The sequence below is a fragment of the Phocoena sinus genome, chromosome 6, assembly GCF_008692025.1.
Source record: "Phocoena sinus isolate mPhoSin1 chromosome 6, mPhoSin1.pri, whole genome shotgun sequence".
Classification (NCBI taxonomy): domain Eukaryota; kingdom Metazoa; phylum Chordata; class Mammalia; order Artiodactyla; family Phocoenidae; genus Phocoena; species Phocoena sinus.
Window position 1 is genome coordinate 103109842 of NC_045768.1, and position 26955 is coordinate 103136796.

Below are 26955 nucleotides of genomic sequence, written 5' to 3' on the forward strand. Positions count from 1 at the left end.
TGAAACTTTTCCAGGACGCTGAAATCTTCCCTGCTGGTTAATTGCACAGCACGTGGACTTTTATTTTATTTTTAATAGTAAATACTTTTTAAGCCTCACATAAAGCCCTTAATGCTGTATGTAATTGGAACACCCACTGGTGTTATCTGTTAAATTTACTTAAATCTTGGCCATTAAAACCTCAGCTAAGACTACTATAGCTGAGGCCACAATTCAAAGCAATTAAAATCTAGCTAGGTAGGATCCCCTTGAGGAAACTGACAGACATATCAAGAGTTCAAGGAAAATAGCTGTCTTAGAATGTCATGTTAAACGCACACATAAAAACTTTCACGGAGGAGGCCGTGCAGTAATTGTAGAGGTTGAGTCAGGATGCCTGGGATCTGGTCTCAGCTCTTAGATTCCTCGTGTGTTAAAAGGAGCTGATTTATAGGCAATAAGTGATTATTGGTACTATTCCAAGCCCATATAGGATCTCTAAAGTAGGTGGCGTTGAGTTTGAAAATTCCCCAGTCTGCTACCCTCCAGGTTTCCTCCTTGACTTATTTTTTATTTATTTAATTTACTTAGTTTTTAAAATTGAAGTACAGTTGAGTTACAATGTTCTGTTAGTTTCAGGTGTACAGCAAAGTGATTCTCTCTCTCTCTCACACACACACACATATGTGTAACTTATTTTTCAGGTCTTTTCCCTTATAGGCTATTACAAGATATTGAGTATAGTTCCCTGTGCTATACAGTAGGACCTTGTTTATCTATTTTATATATAGTAGTGTGTATCTACTAATCTCAGACTCCTAATTTATCCCTCCCCTCCCTTTTCCCTTTTGTAACTGTAAATTTGTTTTCCATGTCTGTGATTCTATTTGTTTTGTAAATAAGCTCATTTGTATCTTTTTTTTTTAGATTCCACATATAAGCAGTATCATATGATGTTTGCCTTTCTCTGTCTGGCTTACTTCACTTAGTATGATCATCTCTAGGTCCATCCATGTTGCTGCAAATGGCATTATTTCATTCTTTTTTATGGCTGAGTAATGCTCCATCATGTATATATACCACATCTTCTTTCTTGAAAGCCTTATACAGCATCAGAAAGGTAAGGAGAAACACTGTAGTTAGAATCCGCTAAATGCAAAACCATCTAGAGTAGATTTAGGCCCATGTCAACTCATTTCAGTAGATACTTATTGAGTTAAAAGATGCAAATCCCTGTGCTAACGGTCATGGGAGTACAAAGATGAGAGATAATCTGGCATGTGAATGAGACTAACCTGCTTCATTATTACAGTCCTGCAAAGTGGATATCATGATCCAGATTTTACAGAGATATGTTTCACCCCAGCGGTGAGCCCTCGGACGTTTTATTTACACAGTACAAGCATTTAAAAAAGAGAGAGATCCACTACTCTTTATTACATTTATTTGAATCCATGATTGTCTTTCCTGATTTACCCCTGGGCTGTAACTCATGATGGTCAAGGATCCCATCTTATTTAAACATCTGTTAATAAATCCCAGCATTTAGGGACTTCCCTTGTGGTCCAGTGGTTAAGACTCCATGCTGGGTTCGATCCCTGGTGAGGGAACTAGATCCCGCATGTGGCAAGGAAGATCCCGTGAGCCGCAGCTAAGACCCGGTGCAGCCAAATAAATAAATAAATAATTTAAAAATCCCCAGCATTTAATCAGCATTCAATAAGTATAGATTGGAATGAATGTGTGAATAAATGAATAAAAGGTAAGGACCTTTTAGCCAGGTTAGACCTAATGTTTCCTCTACTTCTGCATCAAAGATGTGTTGGGTTTTTTTTTTTCCAAAGGAAGTGGACTTTTAATACTTCTTTCTTAAATTACAGAAAATTTAAGTCTTTGCCGTCAGATCCCACTCCATAGAAAGTCTAGGGTGGCTTTAAACCAGTTTGATTTAAACCATTAAATTCTCTTCCCCTACTATTTTCAAGGTCTTAGTAAACATCTCCCAGCACAATCGCACAGACGCTGTCCAAAGATATGTTTTATCCGACACAGAATTAAACCTTCATGTACAGTTGGATGGAAGGCCTGTTACATTTGCTGAGCGGAAAAATGTTTAAAAGTAACTGAATATGTGTTCATTTTAGAGCCAGGATTGGCATTTCTCCTCGAGTAGGATGCTAAACCAGTCAGTTGTTGCCCAGTGTCCTGTGAAATAATTACATCTGCAAGGATCTTGGCATAAAGAGCAATGTCGTTCCACCCAAATAAACTCCTGCTTTGCCCAGCCACCTCTGTGGAGGTTGTCAGATCCTCTGAAGAGGATAAACTTTAAAGTATAATTGCCAATAGAGGGGGCATTAAAAAGTAGAACATAAGTGATTGATTGACTTTATCTCATTTAAATGATTTTATCTCATTTAGACACTGAATAATATAAGCGCCATTCTGACACGGAGGAGTGCAAACTTATCTCACTGTAAAGGTAATGAGAGGCTAGTTTTCAACAAGAGTCCATTATGTTTGAACGATATTTGTTTAAATTGTCCAATTGATTTCATGTTTGCTGAAAGAGATATGCTTCTAACAGTGTTGCTTAAGCAGATGTGGTCTTTGGTTAGGAGTAATGAAAGCGGAGTTGAGACGTCTGACCCTTATTGTCATGTTAATCACTTATCTCTGGTTAAACATCCCTGCATTTCTGGTAGCTTATTTCTATTAGTTGGTATTAAATCTTTGAAAAATGCTTTGAAATTTTTACATGAACACAGCCACATGGTCTGTGAATTCATCCAGTATGCTTCATGCCCTTGAAGCCTGCCTTAGCATTGTCATAGATCTCAAGGGCAAAGGCCAAATTTATTTTCTACATCACCAAATAGGATATCAAACAAATATGCAATTAATGGAATGTGGAGGTTTGGTGACAAATTTTGATCCTTTTCACAGTTCCAAGGATAGATCCATTTACCAGGAAGCTGAATTTAGTTAATTGGGTTTAAATATTTGGATTTTATAGTTATACTTTTCCCCTAAATTTAGAAATTTCCTAAATTTTAAAGTATGGCTTTAGAGGGAAAATGGCCCCATTTTTAGCATTAAAAAAACAAACCCTCAAAATTATTAAAATGTAACAATAATGGTTTAGTAATCTTGCTGAATGACAGATGGAAACCTTCTTTGTCCTAATGTAAAATCTCAGCAGGAAGGACTCATGAACTCCTGCTGACATATCTAAGGTTGTGAAAGGGTTTTGGAGAATTAATCCTTGCATAAGCTACTTTATACCAAAAGTAATGTAACTGCTTTTAGAGTTGTACATTTTAAAGATGATAATACTTCCTTAGAGATTTAAAAAAATTCTAGGGCTTTTCATATATTAAAGATGATTTAAGGTTGACTTGCGGTAGATTTACTTCCAATTCATGAAATGAACAGTTGGAGAAAACACCCCAAGTCTTGATTTATGATGGTAAACTTCATAAGAAAATGAATTTACAATATTTCCTACTAAAATGGCTTTGAAATTATAGTTAAAAGACTAGACTATATTACAGAATATGTATTGCTCTGAACAGTTACGTGAGTTCTGAATTTTCTCAGTGTAGATAATTAGCTAATTTAGGTTTAAACCCTTTTCTAGCCCTTCCCCACCCCTCCTCCAACAATTGTGTTTTTAACCTATGTGTACAGTCATGTTTCATTGCTCTGGTCAATGGAAGTTTTTACTATTTTGAAACTTCCCTTCCTTCTTAAACTTCTTTCTTCTGGTTGTCAGGCTAGAACATTTTAGGGGCAATGTATCAATACGTAACCATCCTAATAAAAGCTAGCTGGTAATAATGTTCATCAACTAAAGAGAAACACAAAAATTGAATTATTGGAAGACAGTATTTTCTTTCGTTAAGCGTTAATGAAATGTTTTTCTTTGTGTTGTTAGAATGGTGGATTTTTTTTTTTTTTTTTTTTTTGCGGTACGTGGGCCTCTCACTGTTGTGGCCTCTCCCACTGCGGAGCACAGGCTCCGGACGCGCAGGCTCAGCGGCCATGGCTCACGGGCCCAGCCGCTCCGCAGCATGTGTGGGGGATCTTCCCAGACCGGGGCACGAACCCGCGTCCCCTGCATCGGCAGACGGACTCTCAACCACTGCGCCACCAGGGAAGCCCAGAATGGTGGATTTTAAGAGGAGGATCATAAGATAACCATGCTTAAAGAAATAACTTTAACGGCACGTTCTTCCTTTTCCACCCAGACCCTTGGGGCTGGTCTTCAACACATATTGAAGAAATGTAAGTAAATTTGGAAAGTTCTGATTTTCAAAAGCAAGACAAGAAACTCCTTTCCAACATTTTACGTCGTTTATTAATGCAGTATACATTAGATCCAAAATCTGTATTTTTTAAGCATACTGTGTTTGGATCTTTCAGATTCTTCTGCAGTCTTAGGTTATGTCTACAGATGTACCCTTAAGTGGATGAACAACACAGTCTATAATTATTGAAAATATAGTACAGAGTGAAATGATTTAAATATAATTTAGGCACATATTGATTACGAAAATAGATATCTCTCAATACAATACTTCTCTGTCTTGGTAAAAATAATAAAGCAAAGAAAATAATTCATTTCTGAAGTTGCTTTCCTTCACCTGTAAAGGTCTGACCTCCTCCCACTATGCATATATACCCTTTACTGTTAAGGAAAGCTTTGCATATGTTTATATAGAAGAATAAGCTACGTAAATATTGAAGACATGTCATTCTCCCAAAGGAGACAAAGTGGTTTTTAATGATTCCTTGCCTCAAACCGATGAGTCTGTAGAATTCAGAACCCATTTGGACACAGTTTAACATCCCTGCTCTTGGGGTAGACATAGGACACCGGTTACTGGTAAGGAAGTACAGGCCCTGCCCCTGCTGCTGCAGAGATAATGACTCAAAAAAGCCAGGCTAAAATTTATTAAAACAAAAGAAACCAGAAATATAAGAACCACAGGTGCTGACTTATTGGTATTACATCTTGGACCAGTCAAATGCCTTTATTTTCATTTAAGTTTTTTGATAGCTGTAGTCAAACTGTCAGTTTAAAAGTCCTCATTCCCCGTTGTAGGGTTTTGAGCTGCAATTATATTATGTTGACTTCTAAAAGGTGAATTTACCATATTCATTCATATTTTATAGCTGACTGCAGTGGATTGGGATTTAATACCTGTTTCCGAGCTGGCCCTGTTTAAACTATTTAGCATTTGAATTAAATGAACGTTAATCATGCACCTTGGTTTTTTGGTTCAGAACTATTCTCCTATGCTTGTTTTGACTCTACAGGAGGAAACTAGGCTAGCAGTGTAAATAGATAAAATTGCCTGGTCTGGCGTTGAGTGGAACTTGCTAAGAATGAAATCCTAAGGAATGCTCATTCAAAAGTTGTAGCTGTAGGTAAATCCTTCCTCCATTTGGAAAGTTCCACTGTTACTTAAGCTGACAAGGATGGACAACAATATCTCTTTCCTTCCACTCTGTCTCAATCAGTAACAGAGGATTTCTTTAATTTAGCTAATGTTTTGTTCTTAAAGAAAAAAAAAAATGAACCTGAAAGCCTTGGGGAGTCTGATCTCACCATATTCACACGGTGTGACAGGTATTTAAAGTAGGGGAGGCATCACTAAAGCTACTGATATTTATAAACCTGAACAACCTTTTCAAAATTGTCATAAAGTTTCACAATTTAAATATCCATACTGCATCTAAAGATTCAATAAATATAATTGCATATGTTGTGCTTTTCATAAATTAAAATCTTCAAATGCATTTCAAACCAAGATGGTATTTCCACATCATGCCTATTTAAAAGCAAATATAATAGATACTATTCCTGGTCACAAAGCCAGGCAAATCCCCCTAACTCCACTCAAAAGGCAGCAATCTAATCTAGCTTCCCTACGTCTACTAAATAGTGCTTCTCTGTTAAAATCAGAATGTGGAAAAAAAGGTCACGTTTTTCCCTTACGCACCTCTGAGAACAAGCATAATCCTCTACATGTTTTTTTTTTTTTTTTAATTCCCTTCCAGTGTTATTTCTTCCAGACAGCTGAGTGGGTGGAGAAAGAAAAGTGATACGGAGAGCATTTCTCATCTTCGGCATCTTCCTCCATCCCTAGGATTCTCATCTGACGCTTTGTGACATATGTAGTGGTGTCAGCATCTCTTCAAAGATGGCGCCCTTCACGTTGGAACCCCTCAGGTTGGCTTCTTGAAGGTCACACCCAGACAGGTCGCAGTTCTGTAGGACAAAAACAATATCCTTGGAAGTAATAGACAGATTTAAGGCCTTATCTGTTCCCTCTCAAAGTGATTCCTGGGGCGTATTAGGAAAATGTTCCTGTATAATAAAACTCAGTTATTTCTGGAGAACTTCCAGAAATTTTAGAAGAAAGTCATATTTTCTTCTCTCTGTATTTACTCTCTCTAGTTGATGCTCAGGCTGACCACTGTCAATATGTATAAACAAAAGTTAATGACGAAGCATGTCCCTTCTATGTTTTAGGCATTTAAAATCCAGAATGGACTCCAATGTAGTAAAAAGTATCTAAACAATCCATGAACAATAATAATGCAAGGCATGGGAGCGAGGGGGTGGGGAAGACTGTAAAAAAAAAATCTGAGAGAAAGGGATTTCACTTCATTAAATCGCATAATAGATTCTCCTTCAACCCTAACACTCTTAGAGCAAGGAATTACCTCTTTTCAACCCCCAAATTATGTGTACAGTTCAATGAGTTTTAATAAATGTATACAGCAGTGTAACCACCACCGTAAGTGGGAACTGCTTTCAAATTTCCCTTGAGATCAGGGAGTGACAGATGAGACAGGGATTTTGGATAAGTCCTACATCCCTGGGGATGGTGGGGACAATGGTTAGAGAGAAGGGTGACTGCACATAACCTGTCAGCAGCTGCCCCAACAGTCAACCTGATTAGTCTTTGCAATCAGCTGGATAAAGAGAAGCTTTTTGCTGTTTAACCGCATTGACTACATGCTAACTCAAACCAAGGAAAAACAATCATCATCATAGGTGACAGTAACACGTAATAAAAAACTAAATAATGGTGCTTATAATAGGTTTATACCTTCAGTCTTAGGCTGGTTCTTTTTGCCTTTAAGGTTAATGGGGCCTGCTACTACGCTGCTAAGACCTATCAAGAGAACAAGGCGAAAACATTTAAAAAACTCGACAGCAAGCTAAACGTTGACGCGCTAGTCTCTACAATCCAATCTATGCCAGGTTTTCTTGTATAGGGCTGTACTGTTCAATACGATAGTCCCAGCCACATATAGCAGCTTATGTTTAAATGAATTAAAATTAAATACAATTTAAAAAATCCATCTCTCAGTGGCACTGGCCACATTTTAAAAGCTCAGGAGCCATAGGTGGCTGGTGGTTGCTAGACTGACAGCAGAGTCACAGAACATGCCCACTGTTGCAGAAAGAGCTACCAGAGAGCGATGATACAGACCTATTAACAGCTCTGGAGTCTGCCCGCTAAATCTGCCAATCAAGATGATACATACGAGACAATACTGATGAAAAAGGTGACCGGACAGAATGAAAATCTCAGGTTGAGATTCAAAAAATATGATGCCGATTTAGAACAGGCCTTCCCTGAACCTGATTTCAAACACAGATGTCATTTCAATTTCTCAAGTAGTTCAAGAAATAATCTGGCCCAATTAAATTCTGTTTGGAATTAAAATTTAAGGAAACCACAATCAACTGGATTAAAAAAGCATCTATCAAATGTATCTACTTGAGGGAGACCCAAGGAGAAGAGGAGAAATGAAATCAGCTCAGACTGAATGCCAGATGGAGTCTTCAAATCTGAACCTGGCATCTGTAACTCAGGTGACCGGATCCTACTCTGGAATTCAAATTTGTTTAAACAAGCAATTGAAAGGAAAGCATCCCTTCAGCTGGGCTGGCATGTTACCTGGCAGTTTTGACCAGCCAATTACTTTGTTTATGATCTCAATACATTTCGCAGGAGCTACTCAGTAATTCTAGATTAATAAAAACTCTTTCAACTTGCTGACTCACCTCCAAATCAGTTCCTGCCAGAGTCGCTCCTCTGAGGTTACAGTTCTTCAACTTTGCATTTTTTAAGGTAGCAACTCGCAGGTTAATTCCTGTCATTTGACTTCCTTCCATATCCACACCTTTCAGATTAGCACCTAAAGGGAGTACATTTTAGGCATAGTTGAACTTGAAAATATTTATAGTCATGTATCTTCAAAAGATGCAAGGTGACGTATAATAGAGGTGAATGATGACCTCTGGATCCTTTGGAAATGACTGAATTATAAATCTGTCTCTCAGCCAACATACATATATAAAGAGTTCTTTGTTAACAATTTGTTTGCTTACACTATGAATTAAGCATTCATGTTTTAGTCTGTATTTTTGATGGAGGAATTAAATTCGGCCTTATGATAATTAGCACTTTTAAATATGCCCTGGAAAGTTCATGGCAGTGAAGATAAGTACTGTGTCTTCTAAATATACAAATAAATGAATTGACCAGTTCATGGACACAACAAAGCAATAAGGAATTCATAAACAAAATATTATATCCAAAAATGACAAAAAAACTGCCTGGCTATATGCAAACTGAATTTCTTAATTTTGGTCCATGTAAGGCTATGCTGTTCTGTTTGAAAGTTTAAGATGTTGATACTTAATTCTCCAACTGAAGCCTCCTTAAACATTGGAGGCCACATTTCCCAAGTTCAGCATGTTGGTCACCAGGACTAAGACCAAGCAATGGCTTAATCCCTTTGCAAATTCTCTACGTATAAGACAGAAGAAATCTATATCCCTACGGTTGTCATGTTCTAGCAGTAACAATTGTTTTGCAGGGCTTTTTACTTACTTAACAGTGTGTTTTTACCTTAGAGAAGGTAATTATAGATAGAATCTCACCTTCTAAATTGGCTTTAAGACCAGAAGGATCTTCAAAATTGCACAGTTTCAGGGATGCTCCTTCTGCATTAGAACAGAGCATCTTGACTCCCTGGAGATTTGCACACTGGCAAAGGAAAAGAGAAATGTCCATGTATTAAGGTTCAGAATTTTGTTTGGAATAGAAAAAATTGGCTCAAACAGTAAAAGAAAAAAAAAGGAGGGGAAAAAAAAAGCTCAGTTTGATACACTTACAATCAATTAGTTTCTGTTTACAATAAAGATTTTTCCAATTGAACCCAATAAAAACTGAGAAATGCTTTTAAAAAATAGTTGTTTTAAAAGAAACAAAAGGCAAATAAACAACAGCATTCCTGCTTTACATGAAACTTAAAGAGTTTAGATAAAGAAGCTGAGGAGTCTGGACCATGACATCCCTATTTCTGTTTTTTTTTTTTTTTTTTTGCATTATGCGGGCCTCTCACTGTTGTGGCCTCTCCCGTTGAGGAGCACAGGCTCCGGACGCACAGGCCCAGCGGCCATGGCTCACGGGCCCAGCCGCTCCACGGCATGTGGGATCTTCCTGGACCGGGGCACGAACCCATGTCCCCTGCATCGACAGGCGGACTCTAAACCACTGTGCCACCAGGGAAGCCCCCTATTTCTGTTTTTATAATCAGCCCAGGCCATGACAATGTGACAGTTGAAATGTCTGGGTGAAGAAACTTGTTAGAGGTATGGATTTTCTCCTTCCTTATTATTGTAGGAATCAATCAATGAAATTCTTGATGCTCAATAATGCTACCACTACCTTCTTTTCAAAGGCCAGACTGCTAAGGCCAGTAATGAAAGGCATCATCTAGCTACAAACACCACCAAGTTGTTTGTAGGGTCTTTCTGTACCAACCAGCAATGTTGCTGCTAAACCACATTGTCAATCCTGAGCACCCAAGCCACAGTACAAGATGTTAAGAGGTAAAAGCCAGAAAATATAAGTTAGAATTGTAAATTATGCTAGTTTGTCTTGGAGGATTCAATGCCATCAGATCTGAACTCTAACAACTACTATTAGGCAGGAAGCTATCTGTAAAGGTGTTTTAAAAACTGTAAGGCACAACATAAATGATAACTGTAAGAACTCTAAAATCCAAAGGCTGATCAAGTTATGTGATAGCTATACCTAACAAGAAAAATCCTTGTTTCGTAAGTGTAATTTTCATTCACCCCTACAGTCAATTCTAGTGAAAGGGAGATAAGCTATAGGCCATTTCAAATCACAGATAACTGACGAACACATGTGCGTTTCCATCTGTGCCTGCACTTTAATACCAGGTAGTACAGAAGCTCAGACTGACAGGTAGGACGATGAGGACCTGGAAGGACCAACATAACTCAAAGACGACTGGATTTTATGTGCTTGAAAATATAACAGGACAGGAAGCCGACAACTTGAAAATAAATGTCTCTGGTTCCCTATGTTATACTCCCAGGTAAAACAGACTGTAAGTATTATGAAAAGTTTCCAAGGTAATTATATAAGTACTGCTCTATACTCAAGGCTATGCTGTGGAATCTCAAAAAGAAACAAATACATAGGAAATTCAAGTTAAGTTTTCTGTCTTCAACCATAGAAAGCATTTCACCCACTATTTATCTAATGGTAAAGCAGGTCACCAACACTGAGACCTCAGAATTCAGCTCCTAAGTAAACCAGCATTGCAACTGTAAGAATTGGGCTATTTACTATATCAAGGGGCAATGGGTTTTGATGAAAGCAGTTAGGTTATTACTGTTTATTTAAAGTACGATAATGATATTAAGACTGTTTTTAAAAATGACCCTTATCTTTAAGAGATAAATAAAATAAATACAAGTGAAATTATGAGTTGCTGTAAAATAATCTTTGGAGAGGTACAGACAATACACGATTGTTTAAACACTGATATTGCTGAAGCTGAGGACGGAGATATAAGGGGGATTCATTATACTAGCTCATTTTTGTTTATGTTTGATATTTTCCAAAGGAAAAAGTCATTTAAAAAAGACATAAGGAAAAGAAAATACACGGCTTAGAGTCTAGTTCTAACACTGTTGGCAAACTAGGCTTTGGGGCTTCGGCAAGTCTCCAGGTTTCAGTTTCTTAGTCTGTAACATGGGGTCACACTCGACCATCAAGGTCCCTTCCAGCTCTTACCATACTGTAAGTCTTGCACTGGGAATGTGCAATGGATTCATAACAGCTGGATTATTGTACCAGCTTTTACAAAGCAGACTAAAGTCAATAAATGGCAGTTGGAGCACATGGAGGAAACACTCTAAAGGATGCTGACAGAACAGAGGGTGCAGCTCAGACACGGACCACGTAACTGTGATAACAGCTGAGGTCACCTTGGTCGACAGCAGAATTGGAGGGTTCCTATGGAAAGGTTTCACAGCCCATGAGGGAGGGATAAATTAGGAGAGAAGTTCAACAAGAGGGGTGGAACCATTAGGTGCATCTTGTGCTTAGAACACATCATATTTTGTGGACACTGCAATATGTACGGCCATTCATCAGCAGTCATCTTCAAGTGCCAAAGACAATTAGCGATTAGTTTTCACAGCCCACACACTCTGGGCAACAACTCCTCAACATGAGCCATTTTTTATCAATAATTAAATTTGCAATTCTATAGCACTTCAGTATGTATCAGATAAAATTACATAGGCCATTGAGAGACCAGTAAAAGGACCTTGAGCTCACCTCTTCTCATGAGCACACCAAAATCACAACTGCTGAACAACCAGTGATAAAAAAGACTGAAACCTACCCAAAAAAAGATACTCTAAATCCAAAGACATAAGGAAGAAACTATGAGATGGTAGGAGTGGTGCACTCACAATATAATCAAATCCCATACCAACCGGGTGGGCGATGCACAAACTGGAGAACAGTTGTATCACAGAAGTTCTCCCACAGGAGTGACAGCTCTAAGCCCCACGCTAGGCTCCCCAGCTTAAAGGTCTGGCACCAGGAAGAGGAGCCCCCTGAGCATTTGGCTTTGAAGGCCAGCTTCCTGAGGAGCTCCACAGGACTGGGGGAAACAGAGACTCCACTCTTGAAGAGCACACACAAGATCTTGCATGCACTGGGACCCAGGGCAAAAGCAATGATTCCATAGGAGCCTCGGCCAGACCTAGCTGCTGGTCTTGGAGGGTCTCCTGGGGAGGTGGTGTGGGGGGCGACAGCTGTGGCTCTCTCTGGGGTCATAAAAGCTGGTGGCGGACATAGCAGGGATCTACGAGAACTCTGGCTGGAGGCAGACATTTTGGGTCCCTGGCACCAAGACCTGGCCCCAACCAACAGCCTGTAGGCTCCAGTGCTGGGATGCCTCAGGCCAACCAACTAACAGCATGGAAACACAGCGCCACCTATCAGCAGATAGGCTGCCTAAAGACTTCCTGAGCCTACAGACACCTCTAGACATGCCCCCAGACACAGCCCTGCCTACTAGAGGGCCAAGAGCCAGCTCCACCCACCAGTGGGCAGGCACCAGCCCTTTCCGCTAGGTAGCCGCACAAGCTTCTAGACAAAGCCTCACACAGCAGGGGGCAGACACTAGAAGCAAGAAAACTATGATCCTGCAGCACTGAGTCTGCAAACATAGGTCAGAAAGTACCCTAGGAACAGGCTGGCCCTTGGGTGATGAGAGAGGAGTGTACTGCTGGGACACATAGGACAACCCCTACTGAGGGCCACTTCTCCAAGGTCAAGAAACATAAGCCACTGCATACATAAAAATAAAACAGTAACTTAAACAAAATGAGATGGCAAAGGAATAAGTTCTGGAAGAAGGAACAAGATAAAACCCCAAAAGCAGAACAAATAAGTGCAGTGGAGATAGGCCATCTACCTGAGAAAGAGTTAAGAGTAATGATTGTACAGATGATCCAAGAACTCAGGGAAAAAATGGATGCACAGAGCGAGAAGTTGCAAGAAGGTTTTTAGCAAAGAGTTAGAAAATATAAATAACAACAAACAGAGTTGAAGAATACAATAGCAAATGAAAAATACACTAGAAGCAATCAGTAGCAGAATAAATGAGGCAGAAGAACAAAGCAGTGAGCTGGAAGAGTGGTGAAAACCACTGCCGTGGAACAGAATAAAGAAAAAATAATGAAAGGAAATGAGAGTTTAAGAGCCCTCTGGGACAAATGTCAAACATACCAACATTCACATTAAAGGGGTCCCAGAAGGAGACAAAGGAGAGAAAGAACCTGAGAAAATATCTGAAGAGATAATAGCTAAAAAATGTCCCTGACATGGGAAAGGAAATAGTCACCAAAGTCCAGGAAGCACAGAGAGTGCCATGCAGGGTTAACCCAAGGAAGAACACACTCAGACACATAATAATCAAGTTGATAAAAAATTAAAGACAAAGAAAATATTAAAAGCAACAAGGGAAAAGCAACAAATAACATACAAGGAAATCCCCTGAAGACTATCAGCTGATTTCTCAGCAGAAACTCTGCAGGCCAGAAAGTAGTAGCACGATATATCGATATATTTAAAGTGATGAAAGGGAAAAAACCTCCAGCCAAGAACACTCTACTCAGCAAGGCTCTCATTCAGGTTCGACGGAAAAATCAAAAGCTTTACAGACAAGCAAAAATTAACAGAATTCATCACCACCAAACCAGTTTTACAACAAATGCTAAAGGAACTTCTCCAAGTGGAAAAGAAAAGGTCACAGCTAGAAACAAGAAAATTATAAAATAGGAAAGTTCACTGGTAAAGGCAACTATAAAGGTAGGAAATCATCCACACACAAATATGATACCAAAACCAATAATTGTGAGAGGAGGAGAGTACAAATGCAGGATATTTAAAATGCATTTGAAATTAAGAGATCAGCAACTTAAAACAATAATGTATACATACAGACTGGTATATTAAAACATCATGGTAACTACAAACAAAAAAAAACTGTAATATATACACAAAAAAGAAAAAGGAACCCAAACACAACACTAAAGATAGTCATCAGGCTTCCCTGGTGGCGCAGTGGTTCAGAGTCCGCCTGCCGATGCAGGGGACACGGGTTCGTGCCCCGGTCTGGGAAGATCCCACATGCTGCAGAGCAGCTGGGCCCGTGAGCCATGGCCACTGAGCCTGTGTGTCCGGAGCCTGTGCTCTGCAACGGGAGAGGCCACAACAGTGAGAGGCCCGTGTACCGCAAAAAAAAAAAAAAAAAAAAAAACCATCAAATCACAAGAGAACAAAAGAAAAAACAGAAAGAAGACCTACAAAAACAAATCCAAAACAATTAACAAAATGGCAATAAGAACATACACGTGGATAATTACCTTAAATATAAATGGATTAAATGCTCCAACCAAAAGACATAGACTGACTGCATGTAAAAACAGGACCCATGTATATGCTGTCTACAAGAGACCGACTTCAGAGCTACAGACAAATACAGACTGAAAGTGAGGTGATGGAAAAAGGTATTCCATGTAAATAGAAATCAAAAGAAGGCTGGAGTAGCAACACTCATATCAGACAAAATTGACTTTAAAATAGAAGACTGTTACAAGAAACAAAGAAGGACACTACATAATGAACAAGGGATTAATCCAAGAAGATATAAAAATTGTAAATATATATGCACCCAATACAGGAGCTCTTCAACATATAAGGCAGATGTTAACAGACATAAAAGAAGAAATTGAGAGTAACACAATAATAGTTGGGGACTTTAGTATCCCACTTACATCAATGGACAGAAAATCCAGACAGAAAATCAATATGGAAACACAGGGCTTAAATGAAACATCAGACCAGACGCACTTGATATTTATAGAGCATTCCATCCGAAAGCAGCAGAATACACATTCTTTTCTAGTGCACATGGAACATTCTCCAGGATTGATCCCATGCTGGGCCACAAAGCAAGTCTTGGTAAATTTAAGAAAACTGAAATTGTATCAAGCATCTTTTCCAACAACAACACTATGAGATTAGAAATCAACTACAAGAAAAAAACTGCAAAACACACAAAAATGTGGAGGCTCAAAAATATGCTACTAAACAACCAACGCATCACTATAGAAATCAAAGAGGAAACCAAAAAATACCCAGATGGGACTTCCCTGGTGGTCCAGTGGTTAAGAATCTGCCTTCCAATGCAGGGGACGTGGGTTCAATCCCTGGTCGGGGACCTAAGATCCCACATGCCATGGGGGAGCTAAGCCTGTGCGTCCCAACTACTGAGACTGCGCACTCTGGAGCCTGTGCGCCACATCTAGAGAGAAGCCCACATGCCGCAACGAAGAGCCCATGCACTGCAACAAAAGATCCCGCATGCTGCAATGAAGATGCTGCATGTGCTGCAACTGAGACCTAACATAGCCAGTTAAATAAATATATATATTAAAAAACAAATAAAACAAAACAAAAAATACCTAGAGACAAATGAAGATGAAAACACAATGATCCAAAACCTATGGGATGCAGCAAAAGCAATTCTAAGAGGGAAGTTTATACTGATAAAAGCTTACCTCAGGAAACAAGAAAAAAATAAACAACCTAAACTTACACCTAAGGCAACTAGAGGAAGAAGAACAAAATCCAAAGTTAATAGAAAGAAAGAAGTCATAAAGATCAGAGCAGAAATAAATGAAATTGAGACTAAAAAAACAATAGCAAAGATCAATGAAACTAAAAGCTGGTTCTCTGAGAAGATAAAGAAAACTAAAGGGAAGGGCCCAAATCAATAAAATTAGAACTGAAAAAGGAGAAGTAACAACTGACACTGCAGAAATACAAAGGAGCATTAGAGATTACTACAAGCAACTATATGCCAATAAAATGGGGCAACCTAGGACAAATGAACAAATTCTTAGAAAGGTACAATCTTGCCTTCTTTCTGAACCAGAAAGAAATAGAAAATATGAACAGACCAACTACAAGTACTGAAATTGAATCTGTGATTAAAAAAACTCCCAACAAACAAAAGTCCAGGACCACAAGCCTCCACAGGTGAATGCTCTCAAACATTTAGAGAATAGTTAACGCCTACACTTCTGAAACTATTCGAAAAAATTGCACAGCAGGAAGCACTTCCAAACTCACTCTATAAGGCCACCGTCACCCTGATACCATAATCAGACAAAGATACCACAAAAAAAGAAAATTACAGGAGACTATCAGGCAAAAATCCTCAACAAAATACTAGCAACCCGAAGCCAACAATACATTAAAAGGATCATACATGATAATCAAGTGGGATTTATCCCAGGGATGCAAGGATTTTTCAATATCTGCAAACCAATCAGTGTGATACATCCCAGTAAAAAACTGAAGAATAAAAACCATATTATCATCTCAATAGATGCAGAAAAAGCTTTTCATAAAATTCAACATCCAGATTGGTTCAAGATGGCAGAGTAGAAGGACGTGCTCTCATTCCCTCTTGTGAGAACACTGGATTCACAACTAACTGCGGAACAATCATCGCCAGGAAGACACTGTATCTCACCAGAAAAGATACCCCACATGCAAAGAAAAAGGAGAAGCCACAATGAGATGGCAGAAGGGGCGCAATCACAATAAAATCAAAATCCATAACTGCTGGGTGGGTGACCCACAAACTGGAGAACACTTATACCACAGAAGTCCACCCACTGGAGTGAAGGTTCTGAGCCCCACGTCAGGCTTCCCAACCTGGGGTCCGGCAGGGGGAGGAGGAATTCCTAGAAAATCAGACTTTGAAGACTAGCTGGATTTGATTGCAGGATGTTGACAGCACTGGGGTAAACAGAGACTCCACTCTTGGAAGGCACACACAAAGTAGTGTGTGCATTGGGACCCAGGGGAAGGAGCAGTGACCCCATACAGACTGAAACAGAACTACATGCTAGTGTTGGGGGGGGTCTTCCTGCAGAGGCGGGGGTTGGCTCTGTCTCACTGTGACGACAAGGACACTGGAAGCAGAAGTTCTGGGAAGTATTCCTTGGCGTGAGCCCTCCCAGAGGCTGCCATTAGCCCCACCAAAGAGCCCTGTTGTTGTTTGGCCTGAGGCTCCAGTGTTGGGTGCCTCAGGCCAAACAACCAACAGGGAGGGAACCCAGCCCCACCATCAGCAGACAAGCAGATTAAAGTTTTACTGAGCTCTGCCCACCAGAGCAACACAGCCTGCTCTATCCACCACCAGTCCCTCCCATCAGGAAACTTGCACAAGCCTCTTAGATAGCCTCATCCACCAGAGGGCAGGCAGCAGAAGCAAGAAGAACTACAATATTTATACACCCAACATAAGAGCAACTCAATACATAAGGCAAATACTAAGAGCCATAAAAGCGGAAATCAACAGTAACACATACATAGTAGGGGACTTTAACACCCCACTTTCACCAATGGACAGATGATCCAAAATGAAAATAAATAAGGAAACACAAACTTTAAATGATATATGAAACAAGATGGACTTAATTGATATTTATAGGACATTCGATGCAAAAAACAACAGAATACACATTTTCTCAAGTGCTCATGGAACATTCTCCAGGATAGATCATATCCTAGGTCACAAATCAAGCCTTCATAAATTTAAGAAAATTGAAATTGTATCAAGTATCTTTTCCGACCAAAACGCTGTGAGACTAGATATCAATTACAGGAAAAGATCTGTAAAAAATACAAACACATGGAGGCTAAACAATACACTACTTAATAACGAAGTGATCACTGAAGAAATCAAAGAGGAAATAAAAACATACCTAGAAACAAATAACAATGGAGACCCGACGACCCAAAACCTATGGGATGCAGCAAAAGCAGTTCTAAGAGGGAAGTTTATAGCAATACAATACTACCTTAAGAAACAGGAAACGAATAAACAACTTAAACTTGCACCTAAAGCAATTAGAGAAAGAAGAACACAAAAAACCCCAATGTTAGCAGAAGGAAAGAAATCATAAAGACCAGATCAGAAATAAATGAAAAAGACATGAAGGAAACAATAGCAAAGATCAATAAAACTAAAAGCTGGTTCTTTGGAAAGATAAACAAAATTGATAAACCATTAGCCACATTCATCAAGAAAAAAAGGGAGAAGACTCAAATCAGCAGAATTAGAAATGAAAGAGGAGAAGTAACAACTGACACTGCAGAAATACAAAACATCATGAGAGATTACTACAAGCAACTCTATGCCAATAAAATGGACAACCTGGAAGAAATGGACAAATTCTTAGAGATGAACAACCTGTCAAGACTGAATCAGGAAGAAATAGAAAACATGAACAGGCCAATCACAAGCACTGAAATTGAAACTGTGATTAAAAAACTTCCAACAAACAAAATCCCAGGACCAGATGGCTACACAGGCGAATTCAATCAAACATTAAGAGAACAGTTAACACCTATCCTTCTCAAACTATTCCAAAATATAGCAGAGGGATGAACACTCCCACACTCTTTCTACGAGGCCACCATCACCTTGATACCAAAACCAGAGAAGGATGTCACAAAGAAAGAAAACTCCAGGCCAATATCACGGATGAACATAGATGCAAAAATCCTCAACAAAATACTAGCAAACAGAATCCAACAACACGTTAAAAGGATCATACACCATGATCAAGTGGGGTTTATTCCAGGAATGCAAGCATGCTTCAACATATGCAAATCAATCAATGTGATAAACCATACTAACAAACTGAAGGACAAACACCATATGATCATCTCAATAGATGCAGAGAAAGCTTTCGACAAAATTCAACACCCATTTATGATAAAAAAAACCCTGCAGAAAGTAGGCACAGAGGGAACTTTCCTCAACATTATAAAAGGCCATATATGACAAACCCACAGCCAACATCGTCCTCAATGGTGAAAAACGGAAAGCATTTCCACTAAGATCAGGAACAAGACAAGGTAGCCCACTCTCACCACTGTTATTCCACACAGTTTTGGAAGTTTTAGCCACAGCAATCAGAGAAGGAAAGGAAATAAAAGGATTCCAAATCAGAAAAGACGAAGTAAAGCTGTCACTGTTTGCAGATGACGTGATACTATATATAGAGAAAACTAAAGATGCTACCAGAAAAGTACTAGAGCTAATCAATGAATTTGGTAAAGGAGCAGGATACCACATTAATGCACAGAAATCTCTGGCATTCCTATACACTAATGATGAAAAATCTGAAAGTGAAATCAAGAAAAAACTCCCATTTAACACTGCAATAAAAAGAATAAAAATATGCAGGAATAAACCTACCTAAGGAGACAAAAAACCTGTATGCAGAAAATTATAAGACACTGATGAAAGAAATTAAAGATGATACAAATACATGGAGAGATATACCATGTTCTTGGATTGGAAGAATCAACATTGTGAAAATGACTCTACTACCCAAAGCAATCATACAGATTCAATGCAATCCCTATCAAACTACCACTGGCATTTTTCACAGAATTAGAACGAAAACTTTCAAAATTTGTATGGAAACACAAAAGACCCCGAATAGCCAAAGGAATCTTGAGTATGAAAAACGGAGGTGGAGGAATCAGGCACCCTGACTTCAGACTATACTACAAAGCTACAGTAATCAAGACACTATGGTACTGGCACAAAAACAGAAAGATCAATGGAACAAGACAGAAAGCCCAGAGATAAACCCACGCACATATGGTCACCTTATCTTTGACAAAGGAGGCAGGAATGTACAGTGGACAAAGGACAGCCTCTTCAATGAGTGGTGCTGGGAAAACTGGACAGGTTACATGTAAAAGTATGAGATTAGATCACTCCCTAACACCATACACAAAAATAAGCTCAAAATGGATTAAAGACCTAAATGTAAGACAGAAACTATCAAACTCTTAGAGGAAAACATAGGCAGAACACTCTATGACATAAATCACAGCAAGATCCTTTTAGACCCACCTCCTAGAGAAATGGAAAAAAAAAAAAAAAGAAAGAAACAAATGGGACCTAATGAAACTTCAAAGCTTTTGCACAGCAAAGAAAACCATAAACGAGATCAAAAGACAACCCTCAGAATGGGAGCAAATATTTGCAAATGAAGCAACCGACAAAGGATTAATCTCCAAAATTCATAAGCAGCTCATGCAGCTCAATAACAAAACACCAAACAACCCAATACAAAAATGGGCAGAAGACCTAAATAGACATTTCTTCAAAGAAGATATACAGACTGCCAACAAACACATGAAAGAATGCTCAACATCATTAATCATTAGAGAAATGCAAATCAAAACTACAATAAGATATCATCTCACACCAGCCAGAAAAGCCATCATCAAAAACTCTAGAAACAGGGCTTCCCTGGTGGCGCAGTGGTTGAGAGTCCGCCTGCCGATGAAGGGGCCGCGGGTTCATGCCCTGGTCTGGGAGGATCCCACATGCCGCGGAGCGGCTGGGCCCATGAGCCGTGGCTGCTGAGCCTGCGCGTCCGGAGCCTGTGCACTGCGGCAGGAGGGGCCTCAACGGTGAGAGGCCCGCATACCGCGAAAAAAAAAAAAAAAAAAATCAGGAAACAGTAAATGCTGGAGAGGGTGTGGAGAAAAGGGAACCCTCTTGCACTGCTGGTGGGAATGTAAATTGATACAGCCACTGTGGAGAAAAGTATGGAGGTTCCTTGAAAACTACAAATAGAACTACCATATGACCCAGCAATCCCACTACTGGGCATATACCCTGAGAAAACGATAATTCGAAAAGAGTCATGTACCAAAATGTTCTTTGCAGCTCTAATTACAATAGCCCGGATATGGAAACAACCTAAGTGCCCATCATGGGATGAATGGATAAAGAAGATGTGGCACATATATACAATGGAATATTACTCGGCCATAAAAAGAAACGAAACCGAGCTATTTGCAATGAGGTGGATAGACCGAGAGTCCTGTCATACGGAGTGAAGTAAGTCAGAAGAGAAAGACAAATACCGTATGCTAACACATATACATAGAATTTAAGGGAAAAAAAATGTCATGAAGAACCTAGGGGTAAGACAGGAATAAAGACACAGACCTACTAGAGAACAGACTTGAGGATATGGGGAGGGGGAAGGGTAAGCTGTGACAAAGCGAGAGAGAGGCCTGGACGTATATACACTACCAAACGTAAGGGTTGATAGCTATTGGGAAGCAGCCGCATAGCACAGGGAGATCAGCTCGGTGCTTTGTGATCGCCTGGAGGGGTGGGATAGGGAGGGTGGGAGGGAGGGAGACGCAAGAGGGAAGAGATATGGGAACATATGTATATGTATAACTGATTCGCTTTGTTATAAAGCAAAAACTAACCTAACATACCATTGTAAAGCAATTATACTCCAATAAAGATGTAAAAAAAAGAAACAAAAAAACATTTAGAGAAGAGCTAACACTTATCCTTCTGAAACTCTTCCAAAATATAGCAGAGGGAGGAAACACTCCCAAACTCATTCTACGAGGCCACCATCACCTTGATACCAAAACCAGAGAAGGATGTCACAAAGAAAGAAAACTCCAGGCCAATATCACGAATGAACATAGATGCAAAAATCCTCAACAAAATAGTAGCAAACAGAATGCAACAGCACATTAAAAGGATCATACACCATGATCAAGTGGGGTTTATTCCAGGAATGCAAGCATGCTTCAATATATGCAAATCAATCAGTGTGATAAGCCACATTAACAAATTGAAGGACAAACACCATATGATCATCTCAATAGATGCAGAGAAAGCTTTCGACAAAATTCAACACCCATTTATGATAAAAACCCTGCAGAAAGTAGGCATAGAGGGAACTTTCCTCAACATAATAAAGGCCATATATGACAAACCCACAGCCAACATCGTCCTCAATGGTGAAAAACGGAAAGCATTTCCACTAAGATCAGGAACAAGACAAGGTGGCCCACTCTCAACACTCTTATTCCACACAGTTTTGGAAGTTTTAGCCACAGCAATCAGAGAAGAAAAGGAAATAAAAGGATTCCAAATCGTAAAAGAAGTAAAGCTGTCACTTTTTACAGATGACATGATACTCTACATAGAAAATCCTAAAGATGCTACCAGAAAACTACTAGAGCTAATCAATGAATTTGGTAAAGTAGCAGGATACAAAACGAATGCACAGAAATCTCTGGCATTCCCATACACTACTGATGAAAAATCTGAAAGTGAAATCAAGAAAAAACTCCCATTTAACACTGCAATAAAAAGAATAAAAATATGCAGGAATAAACCTACCTAAGGAGACGAAAAACCTGTATGCAGAAAATTATAAGACACTGATGAAAGAAATTAAAGATGATACAAATACATGGAGAGATATGCCATGTTCTTGGATTGGAAGAATCAACATTGTGAAAATGACTCTACTGCCCAAAGCAATCATACAGATTCAATGCAATCCCTATCAAACTACCACTGGCATTTTTCACAAAACTAGAACAATAAATTTCACAATTTGTATGGAAACACTGAAGGCCCCCAATAGCCAAAGCAATCTTGAGAATGAAAAAACGGAGGTGGAGGAATCAGGTTCACTGACTTCAGACTATACTACAAAGCTACAGTAATCAAGACACTATGGTACTGGCACAAAATCAGAAAGATAGATCAATGGAACAGGATAGAAAGCCCAGAGATGAAACCACGCACATATGGTCACCTTATCTTTGACAAAGGAGGCAGGAATGTACAGTGGACAAAGGACAGCCTCTTGAATAAGTGGTGCTGGGAAAACTGGACAGGTACATGTAAAAGTATGAGATTAGATCACTCCCTAACACCATACACAAAAATAAGCTCAAAATGGATTAAAGACCTAATGTAAGACAGAAACTATCAAACTCTTGAAGGAAACATAGGCAGAACACTTTATGACATAAATCACAGCAAGATCCTTTTTGACCCACCTCCTAGAGAAAATGGAAAAAAAAAACAAAAAAAACAAAATGGGACCTAATGAAACTTCAAAGCTTTTGCACAGCAAAGAAAACCATAAACGAGACCAAAAGACAACCCTCAGAATGGGAGCAAATATTTGCAAATGAAGCAACCGACAAAGGATTAATCTCCAAAATTCATAAGCAGCTCATGCAGCTCAATAACAAAACACCAAAACAACCCAATACAAAAATGGGCAGAAGACCTAAATAGACATTTCTTCAAAGAAGATATACAGACTGCCAACAAACACATGAAAGAATGCTCAACATCATTAATCATTAGAGAAATGCAAATCAAAACTACAATAAGATATCATCTCACACCAGCCAGAAAAGCCATCATCAAAAACTCTAGAAACAGGGCTTCCCTGGTGGCGCAGTGGTTGAGAGTCTGCCTGCCGATGAAGGGGCCATGGTCTGGGAGGATCCCACATGCCGCGGAGCGGCTGGGCCCGTGAGCCGTGGCCGCTGAGCCTGTGCGTCCGGAGCCTGTGCTCTGCGGCAGGGAGGGGCCTCAACGGTGAGAGGCCCGCGTACCGCAAAAAAAAAAAAAAAAAAAAAAAAAAATCTAGAAACAATAAAATGCTGGAGAGGGTGTGGAGAAAAGGGAACACTCTTGCACTGCTGGTGGGAATGTAAATTGATACAGCCACTGTGGAGAAAAGTATGGAGGTTCCTTAAAAAACTACAAATAGAACTACCATATGACCCAGCAATCCCACTACTGGGCATATACCCTGAGAAAACCATAATTGAAAAAGAGTCATGTACCAAAATGTTCATTGCAGCTCTATTTACAATAGCCCAGAGATGGAAACAACCTACGTGTCCATCATTAGATCAATGGATAAAGAAGATGCGGCATCTATATATAATGGAATATTACTCAGCCATCAAAAGAAACGAAACCGAGCTATTTGCAATGAGGTGGATAGACCTAGAGTCTGTCATATGGAGTGAAGTGAGTCAGAATGAGAAACAGAAATACCATATGCTAACACATATACATGCAATTAAAAAAAAAAATGTCATGAAGAACCTAGGGGTAAGACAGGAATAAAGACAAAGACCTACTGGAGAACGGACTTGAGGATATGGGGAGGGGCAAGGGTGAGCTGTGACAAAGCGAGAGAGAGGCCTGGACATTATACACTACCAAACCTAAAGGTAGATAGCCAGTGGGAAGCAAGCCGCATAGCACAGGCATATCAGCTCGGTGCTTTGTGACTGCCTGGAGAGGTGGGATAGGGAGGGTTACAGGGAGGGAAGATGCAAGAGGGAAGAGATATTGGGAACATATGTATATGTATAAGTGATTCAGTTTGTTATAAAACAGAAACTAACACACCACTGCAAGCAATTATACCCCAATAAAGATGTTTAAAAAAAAAAAAAAGGATGCCCCAGAAAACAACTAGAGCTAATCAATGAATCTGGTAAATTTGCAGGATACAACATTAATGCGCAGAAACCTCTTGCATTCCTATACACTAATGATGAAAATTCTGAAAGAGAAATTAAGGATACCCTCCCATTTACCACTGCAACAGAAAGAATAAAATACCTAGGAATAAAACTACTTAGGGAGACAAAAGACCTGTATGCAGAAAATTATAAGACACTGATGAAAGAAATTAAAGATGACACAAATAGATGGAGAGATATACCATGATCTTGGATTGGAAGAATCAACATTGTGAAAATGACTCTACTACCCAAAGCAATCTACAGATTCAATGCAATCCCTATCAAACTACCACTGGCATTTTCCACAAAACTAGAACAATAAATTTCACAATTTGTATGGAAACACAAAAGGCCCCGAACAGCCCAAGCAATCTTGAGAATGAAAAACAGAGCTGGAGGAATCAGGCTCCCTGACTTCAGACTATACTACAAAGCTACAGCAATCAAGACACTATGGTACTGGCACAAAATCAGAAAGATAGATCAATGGAATAGGATAGAAAGCCCAGAGATAAACCCACGCACATATGGTCACCTTATCTTTGACAAAGGAGGCAGGAATGTACAGTGGAGAAAGGACAGCCTCTTGAATAAGTGGTGCTGGGAAAACTGGACAGGTACATGTAAAAGTATGAGATTAGATCACTCCCTAACACCATTCACAAAAATAAGCTCAAAATGGAACCTAAATGTAAGACAGAAACTATCCAACTCTTAGAGGAAAACACATGCAGAACACTCTGTGACATAAATCACAGCAAGATCCTATTTGACCCACCTCCTAGAGAAATGTAAATAAAAAACAAAAAAGAAACAAATTGGACCTAATGAAACTTCAAAGCTTTTGCACAGCAAAAAATACCATAAACAAGACCAAAAGACAACCCTTAGAATGGGAGCAAATATTTGTAAATGAAGCAACTGACAAAGGACTAATCTCCAAAATTTATAAGCAGCTCATGCAGCTGAATAACAGAAAAACAAACAACCCAATCCAAAAATGGGCAGAGGACCTAAATAGACATTTCTCCAAAGAAGATACACAGACTGCCAACAAAGACATGAAAGAATGCTCAACATCATTAATCATTAGAGAAATGCAAATCAAAACTACAATGAGATATTAGCTCACACTGGTCAGAATGGCCATCATCAAAAAATCTAGAAAGTATAAATGCTGGAGAGGGTGTGGAGAAAAGGGAACACTCTTGCACTGCTGGTGGGAATGTAAATTGATACAGCCACTGTGGAGAAAAGTATGGAGGTTCCTTAAAAAACTACAAATAGAACTACCATATGAGCCAGCAATCCTACTACTGGGCATATACCCTGAGAAAACCATAATTCAAAAGAGACATGTATCAAAATGTTCATTGTAGCTCTATTTACAATAGCCCGGAGATGGTAACAACCTAAGTGCCCATCATCGGATGAATGGATAAAGAAGATGTGGCACATATATACAACGGAATATTACTCAGCCATAAAAAGAAATGAAATTGACCTATTTGTAATGAGGTGGATAGACCTAGAGTCTGTCATACAGAGTGAAGTAAGTCAGAAGGAGAAAGACAAATACCGTATGTTAACACACATGTATGGAATTTAACAATAAAAAAATGTCATGAAGAACCTAGGGGTAAGACAGGAATAAAGACACAGACCTACTGGAGAACGGACTTGAGGATATGGGGAGTGGGAAGGGTGAGCTGTGACCAAGCGAGAGAGAGGCAAGGACATATATACACTACCAAACGTAAGGTAGATAGCTAGTGGGAAGCAGCCGCATAGCACAGGGATATCAGCTTGGTGCTTTGTGACTGTCTGGAGGGGTGGGATAGGGAGGGTTGGAGGGAGAAAGATGCAAGAGGGAAGAGATATGGGAACATATGTATATGTATAACTGATTCACTTTGTTATAAAGCAGAAACTAACACACCACTGTAAAGCAATTATACTCCAATAAAGGTGTTAAAAAAAAAAAAGAAGAAGAACTACAAGCCTGTTGAACAAAAACTACATTCATAGAAAGACAGACAAGATGAAAAGGCAGAGGGCTATGTACCAGATGAAGGAACAAGATAAAACCCCAGAAAAACCACTAAATGAAGAAGAGATAGAATTCAGAATAATGGTAGTGAAGATGATCCAGGACCTCAGAAAAATAATGGAGGCAAAGATCGAGAAGACGTAAGAAATGTTTAACAAAGACCTAGAAGAATTAAAGAACAAACAAACAGAGATGAACAATACAGTAATGGAAATGAAAAATACACTAGAAAGAATCAATAGCAGAATAACTGAGGCAGAAGAACAGATAAGCAACCTGGAAGACAGAATGGTGGAGTTCACTGTTGCAGAACAGAATAAAGAAAAAGAATGAAAAGAAATGAAGATAGCCTACGAGACCTCTGGGACAACATTAAACGCAACAAAATTTGCATTATACGGGTCCCAGAAGGAGAAGAGAGAGAGAAAGTACTATAGAAAATACTTGAAGAGATTATAGTTGAAAACTTCCCTAACATGAGAAAGGAAATAGCCACCCAAGTCCAGGAAGCACAGAGAGTCCCATACAGGCTAACCCAAGGAGAAACACACCGAG

General features: G+C 39.3%; 1 protein-coding gene and 1 long non-coding RNA gene across 2 annotated transcripts in view; one reads left to right on the top strand and one right to left on the bottom strand.

Annotated features, from left to right (window-relative positions):
• Nucleotides 1-955: 955 nt before the first annotated feature.
• On the top strand, nucleotides 956-7996 carry LOC116755711. Its single transcript, XR_004350432.1, has 5 exons — nucleotides 956-1099; nucleotides 2401-2461; nucleotides 4146-4266; nucleotides 6046-6217; nucleotides 7138-7996. It is a non-coding gene; the product is annotated as an uncharacterized LOC116755711 (long non-coding RNA).
• KCTD9 (potassium channel tetramerization domain containing 9) overlaps nucleotides 4317-26955 on the bottom strand; it is a 58833-nt gene continuing 36194 nt past the window's right edge. The window contains 3 exon segments of the mRNA XM_032635546.1: nucleotides 4317-6256; nucleotides 8069-8202; nucleotides 8951-9056. Coding sequence (XP_032491437.1) covers nucleotides 6140-6256; nucleotides 8069-8202; nucleotides 8951-9056 — 357 coding nt within the window. The 3' untranslated portion in view covers nucleotides 4317-6139.